This window comes from Vidua macroura, chromosome 2, assembly GCF_024509145.1.
Source record: "Vidua macroura isolate BioBank_ID:100142 chromosome 2, ASM2450914v1, whole genome shotgun sequence".
NCBI lineage: Eukaryota > Metazoa > Chordata > Aves > Passeriformes > Viduidae > Vidua > Vidua macroura.
Genome location: NC_071572.1, coordinates 15,021,203 through 15,040,376, shown reverse-complemented (window position 1 = coordinate 15,040,376; position 19,174 = coordinate 15,021,203). Strand labels below are relative to the sequence as shown.

At 34.8% G+C, this 19,174-nt stretch overlaps 1 protein-coding gene across 2 annotated transcripts in view; it reads right to left on the bottom strand.

The window, feature by feature from the left end:
- Positions 1–19,174, bottom strand: part of RPS6KA3 (ribosomal protein S6 kinase A3) — a 71,233-nt gene continuing 52,059 nt past the window's right edge. The window contains exons 11-22 of one of the 2 annotated variants that reach the window (XM_053969929.1): positions 18,808–18,896; positions 18,478–18,542; positions 18,277–18,379; positions 17,968–18,092; positions 16,091–16,216; positions 14,544–14,633; positions 10,026–10,184; positions 7,247–7,408; positions 6,985–7,061; positions 5,789–5,906; positions 4,934–5,074; positions 1–3,811 (exon numbers count right to left, since the gene is read on the bottom strand). In XM_053969929.1, coding sequence (XP_053825904.1) covers positions 3,689–3,811; positions 4,934–5,074; positions 5,789–5,906; positions 6,985–7,061; positions 7,247–7,408; positions 10,026–10,184; positions 14,544–14,633; positions 16,091–16,216; positions 17,968–18,092; positions 18,277–18,379; positions 18,478–18,542; positions 18,808–18,896 — 1,378 coding nt within the window. In that variant the 3' untranslated portion in view covers positions 1–3,688. The remainder of the gene's footprint in view (positions 3,812–4,933; positions 5,075–5,788; positions 5,907–6,984; positions 7,062–7,246; positions 7,409–10,025; positions 10,185–14,543; positions 14,634–16,090; positions 16,217–17,967; positions 18,093–18,276; positions 18,380–18,477; positions 18,543–18,807; positions 18,897–19,174) is intronic. The other variant, XM_053969930.1, reaches the window with a different exon arrangement.

Genomic DNA, 19,174 nt, shown 5'->3' with positions numbered 1-19,174 from the left:
ACCCTTTAATATGTTTGAAAGTTTATTCATAGTAGAAATTTCAATTTCTTTTGAAGACTACAAAACCTGCCATTAGACAGGAAAACAAGCAATGATACTTTCCAAAACTGTTCATAGTTACATCTGGAACAGTTTTAATTACACATTAATAGCATGATTGGAACATCTCTTAGATCAGACTCTGAATAAAACAATCATTTAAAGCATTCAGTACAATTAATTATTTTTTTAAACTAGCATTTCAGTTCTATGACAGCAGTGCCAAGCATCTAACAGATGCTATTGTAATGGTCTAGAACAAGGTACAATACCACTGATTTCCTGGAACAGTACCTTAGACTCACTTACATGCCATGCTGAGAAAACTAGTATAAAGTATGATTGTATAGAATAGTAGAAAAATATTTTATCTGTGATTTTGCAATTTTTTAAAAATTGTTTAAGTAGACTTACCCCCCAACTAGGTTGCAAAATAATTACATCCCTCATAAGTACACCTTCCCTTTGATTAGGTCAAGAGTATCAAGATAAAGCTAATCATTTACATAATTTTCATAAGTGAAAATTCATCTATGAACCATTGCTGCTTAGTAAGGGCCAGCACACTTTGAATCCTTTCCTTCCAGTAATAGAAAAGCACATCTTTAGTTGGTAACACCACATTTACAAAAGCAAAACACACACACACACAAAAATCCCAGACATGTAAATCTATTTTCTTATGGCCTTGTCTCTTCAGAAGAAAGTTTTAACTATTTTCTTGAAAAACGCCTTTAAGTTTTACTCAATGTTATCGTGATTATGAACACAGAACTTTGCCATTACTGGACACAGATGGCATTTAATGAGTATTGCAACTTCACTCTTCCCTCTGTTCCCTCATGCTCTCAAGCACAGTAAATGGTAATTTCACACTAAAAAAATTAAAAACAAACCATGGTCAACACATAGAAGAATTCACCTGTATCTGCATTCTCTTTTTTTATCCTCTATGACTCTCTGAGTCACTTGCTAATGCTTTGCAGACCAAGCAGCAGTCCAGCAATGCATTTACACAGTGTGTCATAAACTCACATTCTAACTGAAAAGTGCCAAGACTCAGAGAAGCATTATGTGGATTTCTTTATAGGTTATAACAACTGCAGCTATAAAAACATAAAAAAAAGTGGAAATCATGAACATGGATCCAAACCAGGAAGTAAGGTACATAAACCATGCCTGGCTGTAAAATACACCTCCCTGATTAGGCAGGTCCTTTATACCTTGATTTAGAAAGTAACTTAAAAATATAGTGGATCTAGACTTCAATCCATTCAGCTTAGGTGTGCTGAATTTTCCTGGTTTGCTACAATTTAAAATGTTCATCCTCTGCTGATATATATATACATGGCTTAATAGCAACATTTGTAAAGTCTAGACTAAATGAACAGCTCACTTGAGAGTGCAGATATATAAAATGCAGGAGTTAACTTTGCTTCACTGTTTGGCTAATGAGTTTGAGGACCACAAAATAAGGCTACAATAAAACTACTGAAAGTATTTTTATATTATTTTAATGTGGCTATTGCCAATAGTGAGGCAGCTTAACACTTCCTCTTTTTGGTCTGTTCTTTGCCGGGTACCTATATACACACACTGAACAAAGTAGGAACTCCTTCCTGAAGTGAAATGTTATTACTGACACACTGGCAAGTACTGCCATCCTTTTATTTCAATAGCATTTAAATAATTTGGTTGACTAGATATGACAATCTTCTAATTAACACCTTAAAAGCCACCAGAAAGTACAGTTTCTAGATTTTGAGAAGCCTGATTTAAAATTGCTCACAGAGCTGAAAAATACTTTTTTTTTTTTTTTTTTTTTGAGAGGTGAGGTTTTACTAAATTCCTCTGGAACTCCTGACACTGTAAAAAAAAAAAAAAAAAAAAGAGATTGTCTTTTTCTGCCTCTACTTAAAAATGTTTCTTGAAGGAAGGGTAGATGCATCTGTACAGTTAAAGGGAACTTCAATGCTAGAGCACCAAGTAAGGGAAAAATACTGTTTGCTTGGGAAGAGCTGTGTTTTAAAATTTCTGAGAGCTAGGCTAATTTAAGAATCCTAAAACCAATTTCTTCACAATTCTATCATGGATGAAGTATTTAGCAAAATTTTAAAGGCAAAAAAAGTGGGATCCTTTGCAGATCTAGCAAAGGAAGGTTCCCCAAGGAACTCAGAAATTCTGGCAGAAGAAACACTCCCATCCAGAACAAATCTGTGGTGTCATAAAGATGATTGTTCCTATCAACAAACCACTGATCATTTCCGGGAAATAAGCCAATTAAGCACCATAAAAGAAAGTTAATACCACTAAGCCAAAAAAATACCTTCTTATGCAAAACACAAAATTGCATTGTTCACCAACAGCCATTCACCCCGATCCATATTTTATTAAAGCTAGAATTCCCAATAGTAATTTCATATCTGGAAGGACTTCACATAGCCTCTAATTTTGGTGGAATGGAACACTCACTGTATTCAGACACATTCCAGTGTTCATTAAAATTATCAGAAAGTAACTGGCAGAACATTAGATCCATCAGTTTTGCAACTGCAATGAATGCAGTTTAAACCTACTCTTTGCAGGCTGCTACTTATAAGCGACCAATATGTTTTGCTTTATCTTCAAATGCTGCCTTTCTTCTGTAATGCCAACATTCATTCACTGAACAATTCCTTTGCAGCTTAAACAAAAGTCATAGAATACAGATAAACTATTAACAATGGATTATAAGAATAAACCATATAGAAATGTCCTCTATCAGAAAGTATTTAGCAATAATTCCTGAGTCCAGAGATTAGATGGGAGAGTCTAAAAGGGAGGGGAGGGGTAACAAAGACAGTGAGATACGGGGCAAGTTATCTTTTCTCTGGGTTACATTACCTATAGGATATATAGTATAGTGAGAGATTCACTGCTTAAATTTCATAACATGACATGTGGCATCAAAAACACAGAAATGTAGAAAAGACATAGGCAAGGAAAACTACTTATCTATAGTATTACATTCAATAGCTGTTTAACAGTCAGGCTTCTTTTAGAGCTGTCAAACAATACTGATTAATCCAGGTGAACTGTTTAATCAGACTTACTTGTCATAATGATTAATAATATCTAAGTAAAACAAGGCATGTATACATTAAAGAAAACAGCACGGAAATGTACTGCTTATGAACTGTTTACAAAAACATACAAAATGTTGGATGGCACAATGTATAGTGCTAATATAAACAGATTGTTTAAGCTAAGTGCTTAACATAAACTGTCCATCTTGACCTGTAACAAAGAATATTTTAGGGGACAAAAAAATATTCCTTATAAAAATAATGCTATGTGGTGCAGAGTGCTTTATTCAGTGTATTTTTGACAGAGGTGGCATTTGTAATTCTGGTTTATTCAGTCGCGAACATGGTAATTTTCATTGTTTCCACTTGTCACTCCATTTGCAGCTCCAGTAAGATCAGTAACTTGCCATCAACAGTTTAGAGCGAGAGTAGATGAAAGCAGTAGCAGCAGCAGGAGCAGCAGCATTATAGGTACCAGCTGGGACAGAATGTGCTTGCAGGTATCTGTCAGATATGTGCTACCTGTCGCCATGATTTGTGCTATCATCTTATGCTGTGGTACCAAGTGTCTGGTTGAGGTCATTTCACAGGGCTGTTGAGGTAATTTTTTTAATACCTCTCCTCTGAGCAAGAGTAGAACGGCCAACTGGCTCCAAAACTGGTGACTGATTACGATTCAAAGCAGAGTAAGTTGCTGCCATTGCACCCTGTGGAGTAGAGGGGAAAAGAACAGTAAGAGTAGGTTGTGACTGACGCACACACTACAGCAGTGCTAAATGCCAGAAACTCTGAACAAATTTCACCTTTCAGTCTATTTTCATCTACAAAACAGAAACATACTACTGCATTGCTCAAGTCCTAACAGTGTTAGAATTGAGTGGTTTTTAGGGTAATAAATAGTTTTACATTGCTTAGTCAAACCCAGAAGGCATAAACTAGGTTGCTAAATTAAGTTCTATCACTATGTGTGTGAAAGAGCTGGGGAATGAAATCCCATTGGTAGACTGTCTCTGCTTATCACTTACATAACCATTTTAGTTTCCAACAAAATATTTAAGAATCACCCACATTATTCAGCACATAAAATTAATTTTAAAAAAATTTAGCAAGTTGTGAGCTGTGGGATCAGAACTCTCCCATTTCCCACTTGTGTTTTGGATGCTAGAACTTTCTAATAGCTGACTCAGAGAGAGTGTTAATTATATTCTTCAGATCCCTTTTATGTTGCACAAGAGATTCTTGAAAGTAGGACTGAAAACAAGATTGAATACGAAGAAGTAGAATTCAATTATTTTTGACTTTCCTCTGCCTGTTCAAAGGAAAAAGTTCCAGGTTGTTTCAGACACAGTGCAGAAGTGTGATACCATAGTAATTAACACTGCCCTTTTGACTTCTCTTCAGCTTTTACTGTGATCACAAAGTATGCTGTTTTCCTTCAGTTACTGGCAAGCACCCTCCTCTGAAACTGTAAAGTTAGCAAACGATTTTACAGCTCCCCTATAGTCACCTGACATTTTTCACTTGGAAAAGAATGATTTAGGTTGGTTTCTAAAAGCACTTAAACCTCCCAGTGTAAGTAAACCCAATATATTTCCAACACAAGAATTTTTTTTTTTCAAATGTATTAGATTTATCACCTGTAAGTAGTTTCACATTAAATCCTATTACATATTACAAATTCATTTTATGGCTTTGTGCAACATCCAGTTGGTAATAACTTTTTCACAGTATTTAGAAGATATATCTGCTACCCCCAACCTTAAAAACAAAACCCCTTTTGTTTACACTAATTTTGGCCAAACAGCAAGCTGAAAAAAAAATCTACTTACCTTCACTAAATGTGGAGCATCCTGCCTGTTCAGCTGGTATTGAGGCAACTGGTCACAGTGAACTATCCAGGGGTGACTGAGAACTTGGGCTGCAGTCAGTCTTTGATGAGGGTCAACATGAAGCATTTTTGAAACAAGGTCCTGTCAATGAAGGTCAATGGAAATAACAACAGAATTTCAACTTTAAAACAGATTAATAGTTCAAAACTATAAAAGATTCTAGAGGTATAAAAATATGTTCATCATGTCAGTTTAAAACAAATGAAAAACCACCCAGCAATGCTAACAGTTTATCTTTTAATTATGTGACTTTATAGACATTTGGTAATACAGAAGCGTGGTATCCAATTTAATGTGGAAAATTTTAGCATTTTAAGTATCCATATAGAAGGGCCATAAGGGATTTTGCACACTGAGGTTCATAGTCTATTTGCTGTCAAAAATAGAATTCTCAAAAATGTAATTCTTCATTGGTTTTCATTATCATGATTTAGACTACCTGTATGATTTTTGAATGTCATGCTTCCACATGAAGCTTTATCAAAGCACTTCTCACCATGGCTCACTGTATGTATGAATACTGATAAAACACACTATAATTCTAAGGACAGCTGTTAACTGCTACAGTGTAAGTCACACCTGTTCTTTCCTCCTACATGCAAGTGACTGCTGAAACATGAACTGATCAAAAACAGGGAACACAATTCTAGGCACATAAGGGATTAGATCAGTATTTTAATATAACAATGGGTGGAACTTAGCCAATCATCTATGATATAACATATACACTATATTCAACAATGTTACATTGCAATCCATCCCTGATCCCCCAAGAGACAAAGCAAATATACTTGCCTTAGCTGTGTCTGAAACACTGTTCCAATAACCACCGCTGAGGGAGAACTTTCCACTTCCTATTCGGGCCAAAATCTCCTCTGGGGTATCATCAGGACCATTTGCAAAAGGAGTGTAGCTATTTAACCAAACAAATTCAATGTTAGCAACTTCCATAACCTGGGTCTCAATAAGTATTATAAATCTGATTGCAAGTTCAACATAATTATAGGCAACAAATAGCCAAATAGATGTAAAAAGAATTTATTCTTAACATGTGAAAATACATGGCACTGACTATAGATATGTTCTTATTGCATGTATTTCCTCTGTATCTGGTCTGAAAAGCAGAATTTTCCTATAGCAGTTCAAATACTGGTGGTTCCTGAATTACAGAAAGTATTCCTTAAGCTTTCATATTCTAGTGAAGTACTAAACCAATCCATTCTGTTGTAAATCTAAATGTCTGAAAAAGAATAAATGCTGGTTTAATGCCAGAGGAAGAAAGGTGCACCAGTTTTCCTTGCTTGACTGTACATACTCTTGCTGCTATCAGAATGCCCCCAACCAAAAAAAAAGATACACTTAAAAACAAGTAAGTTTGTTGCTTATTTATTTTAAAATACAAAAATCTTTGATGATGTTAACTCTTAACCAAAGTGGCAACCTGAATAACCTAGCATAAAAAAATAATTGCTATTGCATCTGCTAAATAATTTTATTTTGAACTTCTAGTACTGAAGTTAAATTCCTTATCATCTTTTACCCAGTTCATTTCTGTTACATATACAAATGCCTTTCTATTGCATTTATTATAATTTAACTGCACCACTTCAAACATTCAGTGGCTGGATTTTGCACAGAAACATGCTTTAATGCATTGCAATTATATTTGCAAAATATTATTTTCTTCAATATATATGCTGCTTAATCTATCGTTTAATTTTCACATGAAACAATAAATTCTTAGTGCAAAGTCACCTTTAAGCAGAAATTAAAGCCCTAAAATAGAGGAGACATTAGAAGCAAAGAATTTTTCACACCAGTCCCTGAAAACTTGGATTTTACTAAAGGCAAAGCATATTCTCAACCCCAAAGTTGAGATTCATCAGTGCTTTGACAGAAACATCTGCAACAGTGGGCCTACATTTATTACTGGTTTTGTTTGCTTTGGTTTGGTATTCTACAGCAAAGCAAATGATAATCACTACCCTTACCCAGTGAGCATGGTATAAAGTAGAACACCAAGGCTCCATATGTCACATGCAGCATCATAACCTTGCCTCTTTAAAACCTGAGGGAGACAAATGAAAAAAATGCTTGGAAATGCTTTGATTATGCTATAAAAATGGTAAAATTTCAAATTTTCACTGTTTACAGAGTGATTCTACTTGTTGCACAAGAACAAAAAAAAAAATCTATCTAGCAAAAAAATCACAGTAGAGTATATCGAGGCACATAAACTATACTGGGTTTTACCTCTGGTGCAACAAAATTTGCTGTGTAGCATGGAGTCATCAGAAGACCATTTTCCGCTCGCAGTTGTTTTGCAAAGCCAAAGTCACAAATTCTAATTGATTCTGGATTACCAGATTCATCAACATAAAGAATATTGCTAGGCTTCAGGTCTCTGTGAACAACCTAAAAAAAAAAAAAAAGGCAAGAAAACATTAAATACAATATGCTAATTAAGTCTCCCATCTGCATGCTCAGTTTCCAGAGTTCCTGCTTCCACCATCAACTGCAGTGTTTTGATGCTCTGTGGTGTCTGGAGCATGACAATTCCAACTTGGAAACTCTTAACTACAAAACCCCCTCCAGACATCCCCACCACCCTAATTTATTTGTACAGACAGTTCCAGATGTCTCCTCTAATGGTTGAATCATGTATTTCCTTTTAATATGCATAACTAACAGGCTCTTTAAATCAGAACCTTTGGTTTCTAGTATCTTTTGGAGTCGGGGTGCCCATAGCTACTGATATGCCACCTTGCTATGTAACCACAGACTATTTACTGCTGGAGTAACTGTATTCCATTCTCTTCATTCAGACAATCTGAATTAATCTCAGAAAAACACTTAAAGCCTGATTAAGTAGGAATTTTAATAATAATAAGAAGAAAACCCCCAACAAAATATCAAAGAGGTATTCTCCAAGTACCAAAAAAAGCCTGTACTGGTGCCCAAGTGTCTGCTTTTGCAGGGGCTTGAGATATAAAATGCTTGACAATACTGGAGAAGCTGCCAACATTCTGGCAGAATTTGAAGCTATATAATAACAAGCCTTAACAAAACCTGGAATGCACAAGGACAGTCTTTGAAATCAGATGACCTGCTGTATTTTCTTCACAAGACTAGTTAGCCTACAGCCTCCAGAGACTGCTCTCTGTGAAGAAGAGGGCATATACCACTGTAAGACAGCAGAGTGGATCCAAGTGTCCTTTAAATATTGAAACAGAACATCTTCCTGCTTGAAGCCTTTATCTTCCTGGTTGTGCTGTGTGTTTCGTTAATGTTAAACACAGCTTTTTGTGGTTAAATTTAAATGGAAGAGATTGCAAAATATTTCTATTTTATGTAGAAACAACATTTTATTTTAGAGCAACAGAAAAGAACAAAATAACAGGCAGGAACTTTCAGTCCTTTATTTCTTAGCATTGCGCTTTTGACCAGCAGTCTCAATTACCCATCAGCATTCACAAGTCTGCTGCTCCAAGAGGACATGACACCTCTCATTTATCTGTTTTATGATGTTTCTTGTGCCAATCCTTAATCACTGTATGTTGGCCCTCCTACTTTTAGAACGCTTTGAGTGAGCGCTGGAAGCACTACTTATCCTGAGGATTTCATTCCTTGCTTAGCTAGTTTCTCAGTTCAGAAATATTTTATGGATGTCCATGAGGAAACTCTTCCTGGGAAGGGTTGTGGAGACTGCACACAGATGCACAGACTGTCAAACCAGTTATTACCTAATACCATATTCAAATAAGCTCCTCCAGTGTCCAAAGGAGTTTCACAGGAAAATCCACTGAAGATATGAGGAACTCTTCCAAAAAAGAATTAGACTACTTAAGTGCCCACTATTTACATATATGGCCAGCTTTCCTGTGGAGGTGTACTTAATGTAAGACTTGAAAATTTACAAAAGCAAACATTCTGAAGTGCATGTGGTCTAATACAAGTTAGAATGCAATATTTACGGAAATCTAAAGAAAAGAAATGAAAACCCCTAAAATCCCTTGATACAAGGACTCTGGGCCTCTTTTAGCCACATGTGGCAAGAATGAACCAAGTTATGATTTGTTATGCTATTATCTGTATTTCCATACAGAAGGTATCAAGGTTTGATCATAATTTTCATGGGTGCTTCTGGCCAAAGACTATAATCTGTGCACACAGGCTCAAAATACCACACACATGAGAAAGTGACTGGAGTGATGAATCACAGAATGAGATACCAGATAACTTTGATCATAAGTTTTCTGAAATAATAGCTTCCAGCCACGACAGTGTGTATTGAATTGTTATTTGTTATTTAAAATAATTTGAGTACTATATGTTTCAAAAAGCATCTTTTCTTGGGTAACAACATCATGTATTAGCAGCTTGACTTTTTCCTTGCATCCTTATTTTCTGCTTTTCCTCCATGCCCTTTTTCTTGTTTACTTAAAAATGCAACACAACTTGTCTTTCTTGCTATGCAATTATCACACTGTCCTTCTCTATATTTGAACTACTTCCTCTGTCTCCAAATTAATTTCCCAAAGTGTTAATTTTCTGTCTCCTACAAGTTCCTGACCCTATGGCACAGGAGTTACAAGTCATAAACCATGTTCTTCAAAAACAAGAAATCAAAGGAATTACAAGTATGACAGGTGGAAAATAAATTTTCAGGGTATATCACAGGAAAATATTGAAATTACATTAGGTCCCATGGCTATGCAACAACACTGGTCCTAGCACTTCTTCCTGGACTTTCTTCCCCTCATATCCTTTCTGTTAGTAATTATCTGCATATTCCACAGAACTGCTGACGGACTGCACGAAGAACAACAGAAACAGTTGCATCATCTCAGTTATCTGAACACATACAGAGCTGATAAGGGAAGTTTTGATTTCAACACAAATTCCTGCTGCAATGTAATTGTTTACCAAAACCTACTTACCACACAGGACAATGTATCAAGATACAAGTTTATGCTTCTGAAAGAGAAGAATATCAATAGCTAAAAACATTTTGTCTGAGATGAAAACTTACCCCCTGTGTGTGGAGATACTCAACCGTTTTTGTTATTGTGAACAGAACAGCACTAGCTTCTCGTTCTGAGAAAAATTTTTGTCTAAGGATTTTATCCAGCAGTTCTCCTCCTTTCATAAGTTCTGTTACTACATACACATACTTTCCATCATCATACACCTGCAAAACGTACATAAAAAAATTAAACTTCAAAATATTTATTCTCTGCTATCTTCCGGTGAAACACATAGAGATAGTGCAGGTGTGTCCACAAGCTGTTTTCTTCAATTGTTTTCCTTGTATTTCATAACCCACACACTATCTAAATGTTGTTCATCTTCAGAAGTGAACACAAAACCTTTACAAAAAGGCAATACCATACCAAAATAACATAGAAATACTGGCATGAAAGTGTTTAAAGATAAAAGGATAAATAACAGGTAGTTTTCCCCAAACAGGTTCACTAAAACAAAGGAAACTAGATGTGAGAAATGAAGTAGTAAAAATGGAAACTAGTCTAATTAAGGCAAAACCAGAGCCAATTCAAGCAGCAATTATTGCACCAAATTAAAAATATAAAGAGTTAATTCCAACAATCAGACAAAAAAAAGGAAAAAAAATTATAAGTTTATCTCAAATAGCCTCTATGAACAGTGAATATGAAGTTGCTATGACAAAAACCTAAAACTTATACATTACTCTGCACATAAAGCCTATGCCAAAGTCTAAAAGCATTAAAATATGCATATTTTATCCCTTACTTCTAGTCATGGAAAATGGCTTAATTTTTGCATGGATTTTATTGTCCAAGGGAGCATTTGAGAATTCTTTACATTTTCACCAGAGGGCACTACAGACTGAGTGATACCAAAGCACATTTTAGGGTACTTACACTTCAGCATTTCATTTCAGTTGCACTTCCAGAGAATCCTAGAATGGCTTAGGTTGAAAGAGCCCTTAAAGATCATTTAGTCCCAACCCTCCTCCATAGGCAGGGGCATGTTTCACTAGATCAGGTTGCTCAAAGCCCCATCCAACCTGGCTTGGGAGTTCCAACTTAATCCACAAACAATTCTTGCTTAGTGAAATCTTTTACAAACTGTTCCCTTTAATCATTTCAACCTAATTTTATGGTGATGTCACAATTGTTACTTTCAGTAAAATGTGTGAAATAAAAAATAACTTGTGTTTAAGTAGAAACAATTACCAAAATTATAGTAAAATAAATTTAGGAATAGAAATCAGCTAAGTAACAGAAAATAAGAACAAAAAAAAAGGTTTTCATCCCAATTCCCTGGCCTTAAGCTGCCTAGGAATAAGTTGCTAATAAAGTTCTAAGCATCAAAATTTCTGTTCTCCTAACAATACTAAAAAGATTTACTTTCTCACCAAATTAAAAAAAAAAAAAGAATGTTAAATAATTCTGTGGGCCTTACAAGCTTATGATCTTATGGAGATGAAGACATGATGGGTTTCTGTGTTCTCATTTAATAGGAATTTTTCTCCCCCATGAAATATAAATGGCTGAGCACCTGAATGTGTTTGTATTAAGATTTTAAATATTACACAGTATTCAAAAGCAGAATTATCTAATTCTAGATTCTAAACAGGATTTTTTTTTAATAGGCATGCTTCCTCTCATCCTGGTATAAGATGAGATCAGCTTATTTCATTTGACATGACAGAGCATAACATCTCAGGATTGCAGAATTCAAGCAAAATTTGCATTTGATTCCTATTTTACCTGCTGGTCCTGTCTGCCAGCCAAAAAAACCCAGAGATAACTCATCCCAAATGAATCATTCCCCTTGCACCAATTCCTCTAATGGTATTTCCAACTCAAGTTGTTTTTGAATAAATACTGATGAAGTTTTCTTCACAGATGCACAGTATCATACTAAGATCACAAATGTGACATTACTTTTTAAAATTAACTGAGCACAAGCCACAGGTCAGTCAGTATGTTTTCTCTACAAGGTAAAGTGGAAGAAACTATAGTGAGAAACAGATGTAGGCGTATGACCATAATGCATAATACATAATGCAATGGAGAAAGAAATAAAGGGTTTTGCCAAGGGAAGTAAGATTTTACAGACATATTATGAGGTTATTTTGAAATCATAAATAAGCACTTGGACCGGGAGACTGGGTATCTTGTATTCAGGTTTCTAAAATGTTTCTGAAAAGATTCTTCAGGCAATGCTTTAAATAACTCCAAGCAGGACAAAAGTTCTGTTACAGAACAGTAACTATTACATAAAAAGGGCAAAATACTTATAATGGTCTGGCACAGGAAGTTTCTAGGTAATGTTTTGTTGGAAGCGATGTGCTTCCTCCCTTCTTACACTGTTTCCTAGGCATCCACTAAGGGCTTCTGTCAGAGGCAGGATATTGGATAAGAAGGATATCTGAATTAGCACAATATAGCTGCTTTTGTTTATATACTGTGTAACAGAAAAAGACCACTGATAACAATCTGAAGGAAAACCCCTAGAGGACTGTGCACTGCAGAAAAAATCTGGTCTCTTGAATATCCATTGTTTCAATCCAAACACCTTCAGAATTAAATTACATAAAAAGGCTGAGCAAGAATGAAAACTTCTATCTTAAGCAAAATTCAAATATTACCGCTTTTCTTCTTGAAATAGAAGAAAACATAGAAATTATTTCTTGCAGAACAGTAATTTTTAAAGCAAGTACTTAAATGCTGAAATATTTTATTTTGGCACTTCAGATTAGAAACATTTAAGTTTTGATGTGGAACTAAATGAAAAATTGAGCAAATCAACAATGATTTTTATTTTTACAATAGTACTCTAGAGTTTGGTGCACAGTGGTGTTCTAGAGTTTGAGACCCGAAGGCAAAATACTCCTTATCTTCTCTGAAAGCTATAATAGCACACCACAATAATGTGGGATATGCAAGCAATCTGCCCCATGGGTCTGTATTAGGACAAGAAAAACCTAATGTCAAATTCTCACAGATTTATACAAGATTCTATTACATATGAATTTTATATCTCTCTTATACTGGATATCCTACCATAATTTCTGCTTGGGGAACTGATCTGAAGCAGGAGTGAGTGAGAATTACAGCCTTTCTCCCTTTGTGGGCTTAAGGGGTTTTTTTTTGGTAGTCTTCTATTTGTGTACTGCTGTTGTTGTGCATGAAAGGTGGCTCCCGCTGGAAGATGACGGATGATGATAAAAGATTAATTACAAAGTGAAATAATTCAGTATATATGGCAGCTGTTTAAAACTGCCTGGATTTTTGTTCTCAATGTAAAATATTCATCATGCTTAAGTTCAGGTTAGAGTGCTCACATTCTCATGTTTGTCTTCCTGATTAAACAACATAAACTGTGTTATGAATTAAAGTAACACATGAGCCCAGCATGCAGCACTAAAAGCACCATGAATGCTGATGCAGGTTCTGTTCAGCACAATTTCTTTCAAGTAGCTTTATTGTCCAACCATATGAAACAGAACAGAAAGTGGGACTGTAATTGTGGTATCTTGCTTACAATAAGATAAGCTCCCTAGTGGGCTCCCCTAAAGATCGACCTTATTTTGTCTGTCCAAGAAAGGGCCAAACAGTATGATATCAATAAAGTGAAGACAGATTATAGTAGATCAACTTAATGCAGAGTTCTCTAGTGCTCATCTCCACAGTATTTATGAGCTGTTGCTTTAATGACTTCAACATGTCTGACAATCTCCTTTCAGCTGAGCTCAGCTTCCTGGAAATGGTTTGCTGTTTTGCCCGAGGTTTGGTTTGGGGGACCAGAATATTTCCCTGCAGTCTAAGAAAGTCATTAAGCATACACCTTTTTAATTTTTAATCCTCTCTAATGAATAACCACGGAGACAAACACAATTTTCTTTTTCAGTTAGGTCATCAGAATATTCTGTTCACTATGAAAACCCTCTACCTCCCAGCTTATGTTATTCCTCACTTTTTACGGACAAAGAGTTTCCATGGTCAGAGCAAATAATACAAAGAAAAAACACCTAGACAGTATTCATACAGAGGCCAGCTAAAGATACTGGGTAAAAAAGAGTGAAAACTATGGACATGGAAAGATTTTGTCTACTACTGAGCAATACTTGCTACTGTCCATGAAAATTATTTTGGGTACTATGCTAACAGCGAGTCCTTTGTTATATAATAATGTACATAGACATTGCTTTTCATTAATGTAGGGAAAATCAGATTTAAAGTTAACTAAACAATCAAAAAACATCCCTGATCCTTTAAAAACACAGCCAACATGAAATAAATTATTCTTCTGCTAGGATTTATGAAGGATGAATTATTTGACTCATTAGAATAACACAATACCACAATATATGCATCTTTAAAAGAAAACGCAAGACATTCCAGTAAGAAACTAGACACTATTGAATAAACTGTGTTGTTTTATTTTTAAATACTGAAAAACGTTAACATAAATCTAAAACATGTAGCTTCTCATCTCTCAAATTAGAAATGATTCACAATTGTAATACACTAAAGGATGTCTTTAAAACACTACTTACATCTTTCAGGGTAATAATATTTGGATGCTGTCCATAGCGCAGCAGGATTTCAATCTCTTCTGTTGGATCTCTTTTACTCTTGTCAATAATCTGTAAGAGCATGTACAGACATAGGCATAGTTCTTTTTGTGGATCTAGTGTAATGCTTTGGTATGCTTGTTAGCATCAATAGATAAGCAGTATTTATTGTTGCAAAAGGCATGGATTATAACCAAAACCAAGTCTGTTAAATTGGAAAATTAAACCAAGGCAAAGCAAAAAATATCGGGAAAAATGAAAAAATCTCTTTTGAAAATGATTTTGGAGGATAAGTGACCTAACCTCTTTGTGATAAATAATGCAAGGTTGTTCAGTAGATAAGACTTTAGTGATCCATTATTTAATAAAACAGGAAGTTCCAAATTTAACACAAGATATTGTTCAGATGATGCTAATGACTTGTTTTTCACAATGCTAATCTCAAATAAATATTTGGTGCAGCAAAAGAAAGCAGGAGAGAAAGAGAATAAAAAAATAGAAAAAGTAAAAATTTCTCAGAGTTAATTCAAACACACATTCATTACAAAAGTCCTTTTGACTCTCTGGCTCTAAAGTTCACCTTGTTCAAGCAAACAAAATAACAGTTTGCCCTACTTAAATGTATTCTTGTTCTTCTCACTTTTTTCGTCTCCTGAACTGCAGAATTTTCTATAATGTCTCTTCCACTGTTGTTTTACCCCTTCATCCTTATGCCCATACTGCTACACATCCCCTGATAACACATCAGACACTGATAACTTATTGTTTTTTTCCGAGATTCCTTGGGGATAAAAATGCCCTAAGAGAGGCAATAGAAAAGCAAGTGACTCTTCACAACAAATGTCATAGCTAGATAGGGAATTACCAGCTATGCCAGGACTTTCTTGTAGTTTCAAGAGATTACTTCAAATTGAAAGCACAGAAGTCAAATCTGTTCCTGACCAGAACCAGAATAAAAACAACTACCAGACTGAAACTGGAAGGTTTTGAGGAGGCAATCTACATAATGAATTTGTCTTTGAATTTTACATAGTTAAGTAGTAAGCTGTTCAACAATTCAAAAAGAAAAATGCTTCATAGAATACTATTTAAAGATTGCTTTTTGTCCCCCCACTTATAAAGTCTGCTAATCCATACTCTTGCTTTTATAGTAACCATTTGGACCCAGGTTATTACACAGAAAGACAAAAAAACTTATAATTGCAGTTCTGGGAAATCTACTGATTTCAACTGAGAACTTAATGTCTTCATAAAAGTGCTAAAAAGCCCTATAGTATAATGAAAACAACATTAAAAACCTTGCTGAAAATGAGGAAGCCAAAACAGAGTTGAAGTTTATTCTGGAAGTGAGACCAGACTAAAGACTGCTATGAACTCCTTACCCATTTGAGAATTTATGAATTTACTTTTACAGCTGCCTATAAAATATTTTAATATTAAAAATTTAACCTTAATCTCTGTTTCTCTACAGCAAATAAAAGATGCCCAATGTTAAAATGTGGACATGTGGTTTATAACAAAGTAATTACCTTTACAGCATATTCCATGTTTGAAGCTTTATGAACACATCTCTTGCAGACAGAATAGGAGCCAACTCCAATATCTTCCTTTACTTCGTATCCATCAGTAAACTGAATGCTGTTCCTGTGCAACTGCTACCAAAATAACATTATCAATTAATGAATATTCTTAATATGTAACTGATTTTTATATTAAAATAACTTTTAAAAAATTCATATTGATTTGCTTAAAATTTTAACTGATGACTCTACTAAGTCAAAGTGGTCTAAATCCCCAGTACCTTCTGTTCAAAATTAGTGTAAGATAAATTATATATTACACCTACTGTAAATAATCCACACTTTAGAAACTGACAACATTATTTTTCTGATTGCTGCTTTACTAATTTAAAGATAAAAACTCAAAACCAAAGAAAATCAGAAGACTTCAAGATAAAATAGTGATACAACAATGATAAAGAAGTATCACTGTCTTTATTATCTGAATAGATAGAATGCCAGCTGGAAAATTCAGACATACTGAATAGAATCAGATTGGCTGGAATTGCATAGAATGGCAGTCAAAAATCCTTTCACAGAAATAAAAAGCTGAAAGGAGGACAAGTGCTCACTCTTGTAAGGGAAGGAAATGGTGTTCTAGTGCATGGAGTTTGTGCAAAGGATGCAAAGCATTTGCAGGAAACCATCTGGGTATCCTGCAGCACAGAAAAGAGGAAATAGGAGTGAGGAAGTTGTTGAGGGGCACAGAGGAAAGGCAGCAGAGAAACAGACCTTTACAAGAGAAGGAAACCATATACAAAGAGCAATAATGCCATCTACAAAACTATGTGGGAATGAAGCAGCACAGAGCAGCTTTCAGAAACTTTTAGCAAGATGCCAGGATCAGAAATAATTCTGATGCATATATCAAATCAGAAAGTTTCTTGAGAATAAAAAAGGATCTAAAGTTTTATTTTAAAGAATTTATTACACTTGAAACAGTAATGTATAGAAAACCATGTTGTGACAATTCTAGACACGAGAGTGTCAAAGAAATTCAAGGGCTATTATTCACGTTCTGTATAAATTGTGGGATTTAAAAAATTTTCTCAGACATTTGCAAAAAATACCAGTGCACTGAAAAATACAAATAAACCAAATAATACAAATAAATCCAATCATAAATCCAATCATTTATTCCTACCCATACATTAAGAAGTTTTCAACACAATTTAATCATAAGTTGATTTTCATGACTCAGTAATTATTAAAAGCAGAGAGAGGAGGTAGTAACAATTTTTACAGAGGTCTCCTCTTCCAGGTGACAACCTCACAATTATTAATAGAGGAGACTCTACTAGAGTCATTGAAATACATCAAGGAAGCCAAAGCTTTAGTGTGCACTGTAACACTGACTTGGTACGATGCACTGATATCAGTCACAAAAAGCACAGATTAGCTAACTAACTTCAAGTGGCTTAGGAGGGACAGAATATGTCCTGAGCCATGGATTCCAGCAGTCCAGAACATCCAGATACAATTCACAATCATACTCCAGTGCCTCCTACTACTGCATTGCAGGAGTCAACTGACATTTTTATGTATTGGGGAAAAAACCAAATCAATATATCTGTTATTCCACTCCACCTTATAGTTATGGCTTGACATTAAAGAGTTCATACAGTACAGATGGTAGAAGGTTTTCATTTAAGGTTGAAGCCTTAGCTGCTCAGTAATTATACAGGTCCTGTATCTTCAGAGATTTTGTTTGGATGAAATAATCTGATCTTTACTTTTCTTGTATAAAAGATGACAATGATTTTATCATGATATCTCATTCTGTGACAAGGAAACAATCCATCCACCATGAGACAACACTGATTTTTTTTTTTATTAGATGTACTCACCTGGACAATTGAATGCACTCCAACTGTCTGCATTGCTTGGCTTTCATCATCTGATGCAATAGCTACAAAACTAAATCCCCGAAAAAGCTGATGTGCATTAGCACTGGGTGGAATACCAGGTGAATCTGAAAAATACATCATATACTTATAAGCAGAGTCTTTAACATGTAGATATGAGTTTAAGTACTGAAATTTTGGTAGCATCTTGAATTTGTAAAGACAACATTTTCTATTAAATTTTGAATGAAAAAAAAATGAAATTCAAATTCTGTCTTGAATATGTAAATTCTCTCATTCATATCTCTTTACCTTTCGGAGTTTTTGCTGTAAACTCAGGGTCAAAATAAAATGTATCTTCAGGTCTGCCAGTTGCAGGTTTAAAGGGAGGATGAATTTCTCTCCGGTACAATTTCTGAAGAGAAGGGACAAATGGTAAATGGAAAAGTTATATGATACCATAAAAGATTTAACCAAGAAATTTACTGGATTGATTTTTAATTAGATACTCACATTCCAATCTATTTTGGAAAAGAATGCATGTCTCTTAATTTCTTCTACTCCATCTGGACCTGCTCCTTTTATAAGGAAGAAAAATGTCTAAGAATTATTTTCGTCTTGGTAAAAGGAATGGCTAGCAAAATTACATTTCTTATTCCTTCTGCATTAATTTTAGATGCATGACTAGCAGAGATGATAATACTTTGGTGATCAATTGAAGGGCAAACTACATTCTTCCTTTAAAGCCTATTTTATATAGGAAACAAAATTTTAGTCAGTTTAATGATCATTGATATTATGAATATTATGATCAAATTTTAAATATTCTGCTAAAAACTTTACCTAATCTGTTTGCTGGGTTTCTCTTGAAGAGCATTCGCAGGAGACTCTGTGCTTCAAGACTCAAGAACTGGGGCATTCCAAGTTTGGCCCTAGAGAATAAAAATAATTAATAGTATACAAACATATCTAGGTAAGAATTAACTCTGCATTCCCCCTGTCCTTTGCCATTCCACAAGTCCATAATAAATGAAGTAGCATCACTGAGAAATTGCCTTCAGACATCAGACACAGAGCAAAAGTGCTGTCAGTCATGTAAACATGTTTGGGTTTTTAATTTTTTTTTAAAGTAGTATTTTCAGTAATGACTCAGGAACTTATAGAGGAAAAGGTGGAAAAACATGTAGAGAAGAATAGATAGAGAATAGCA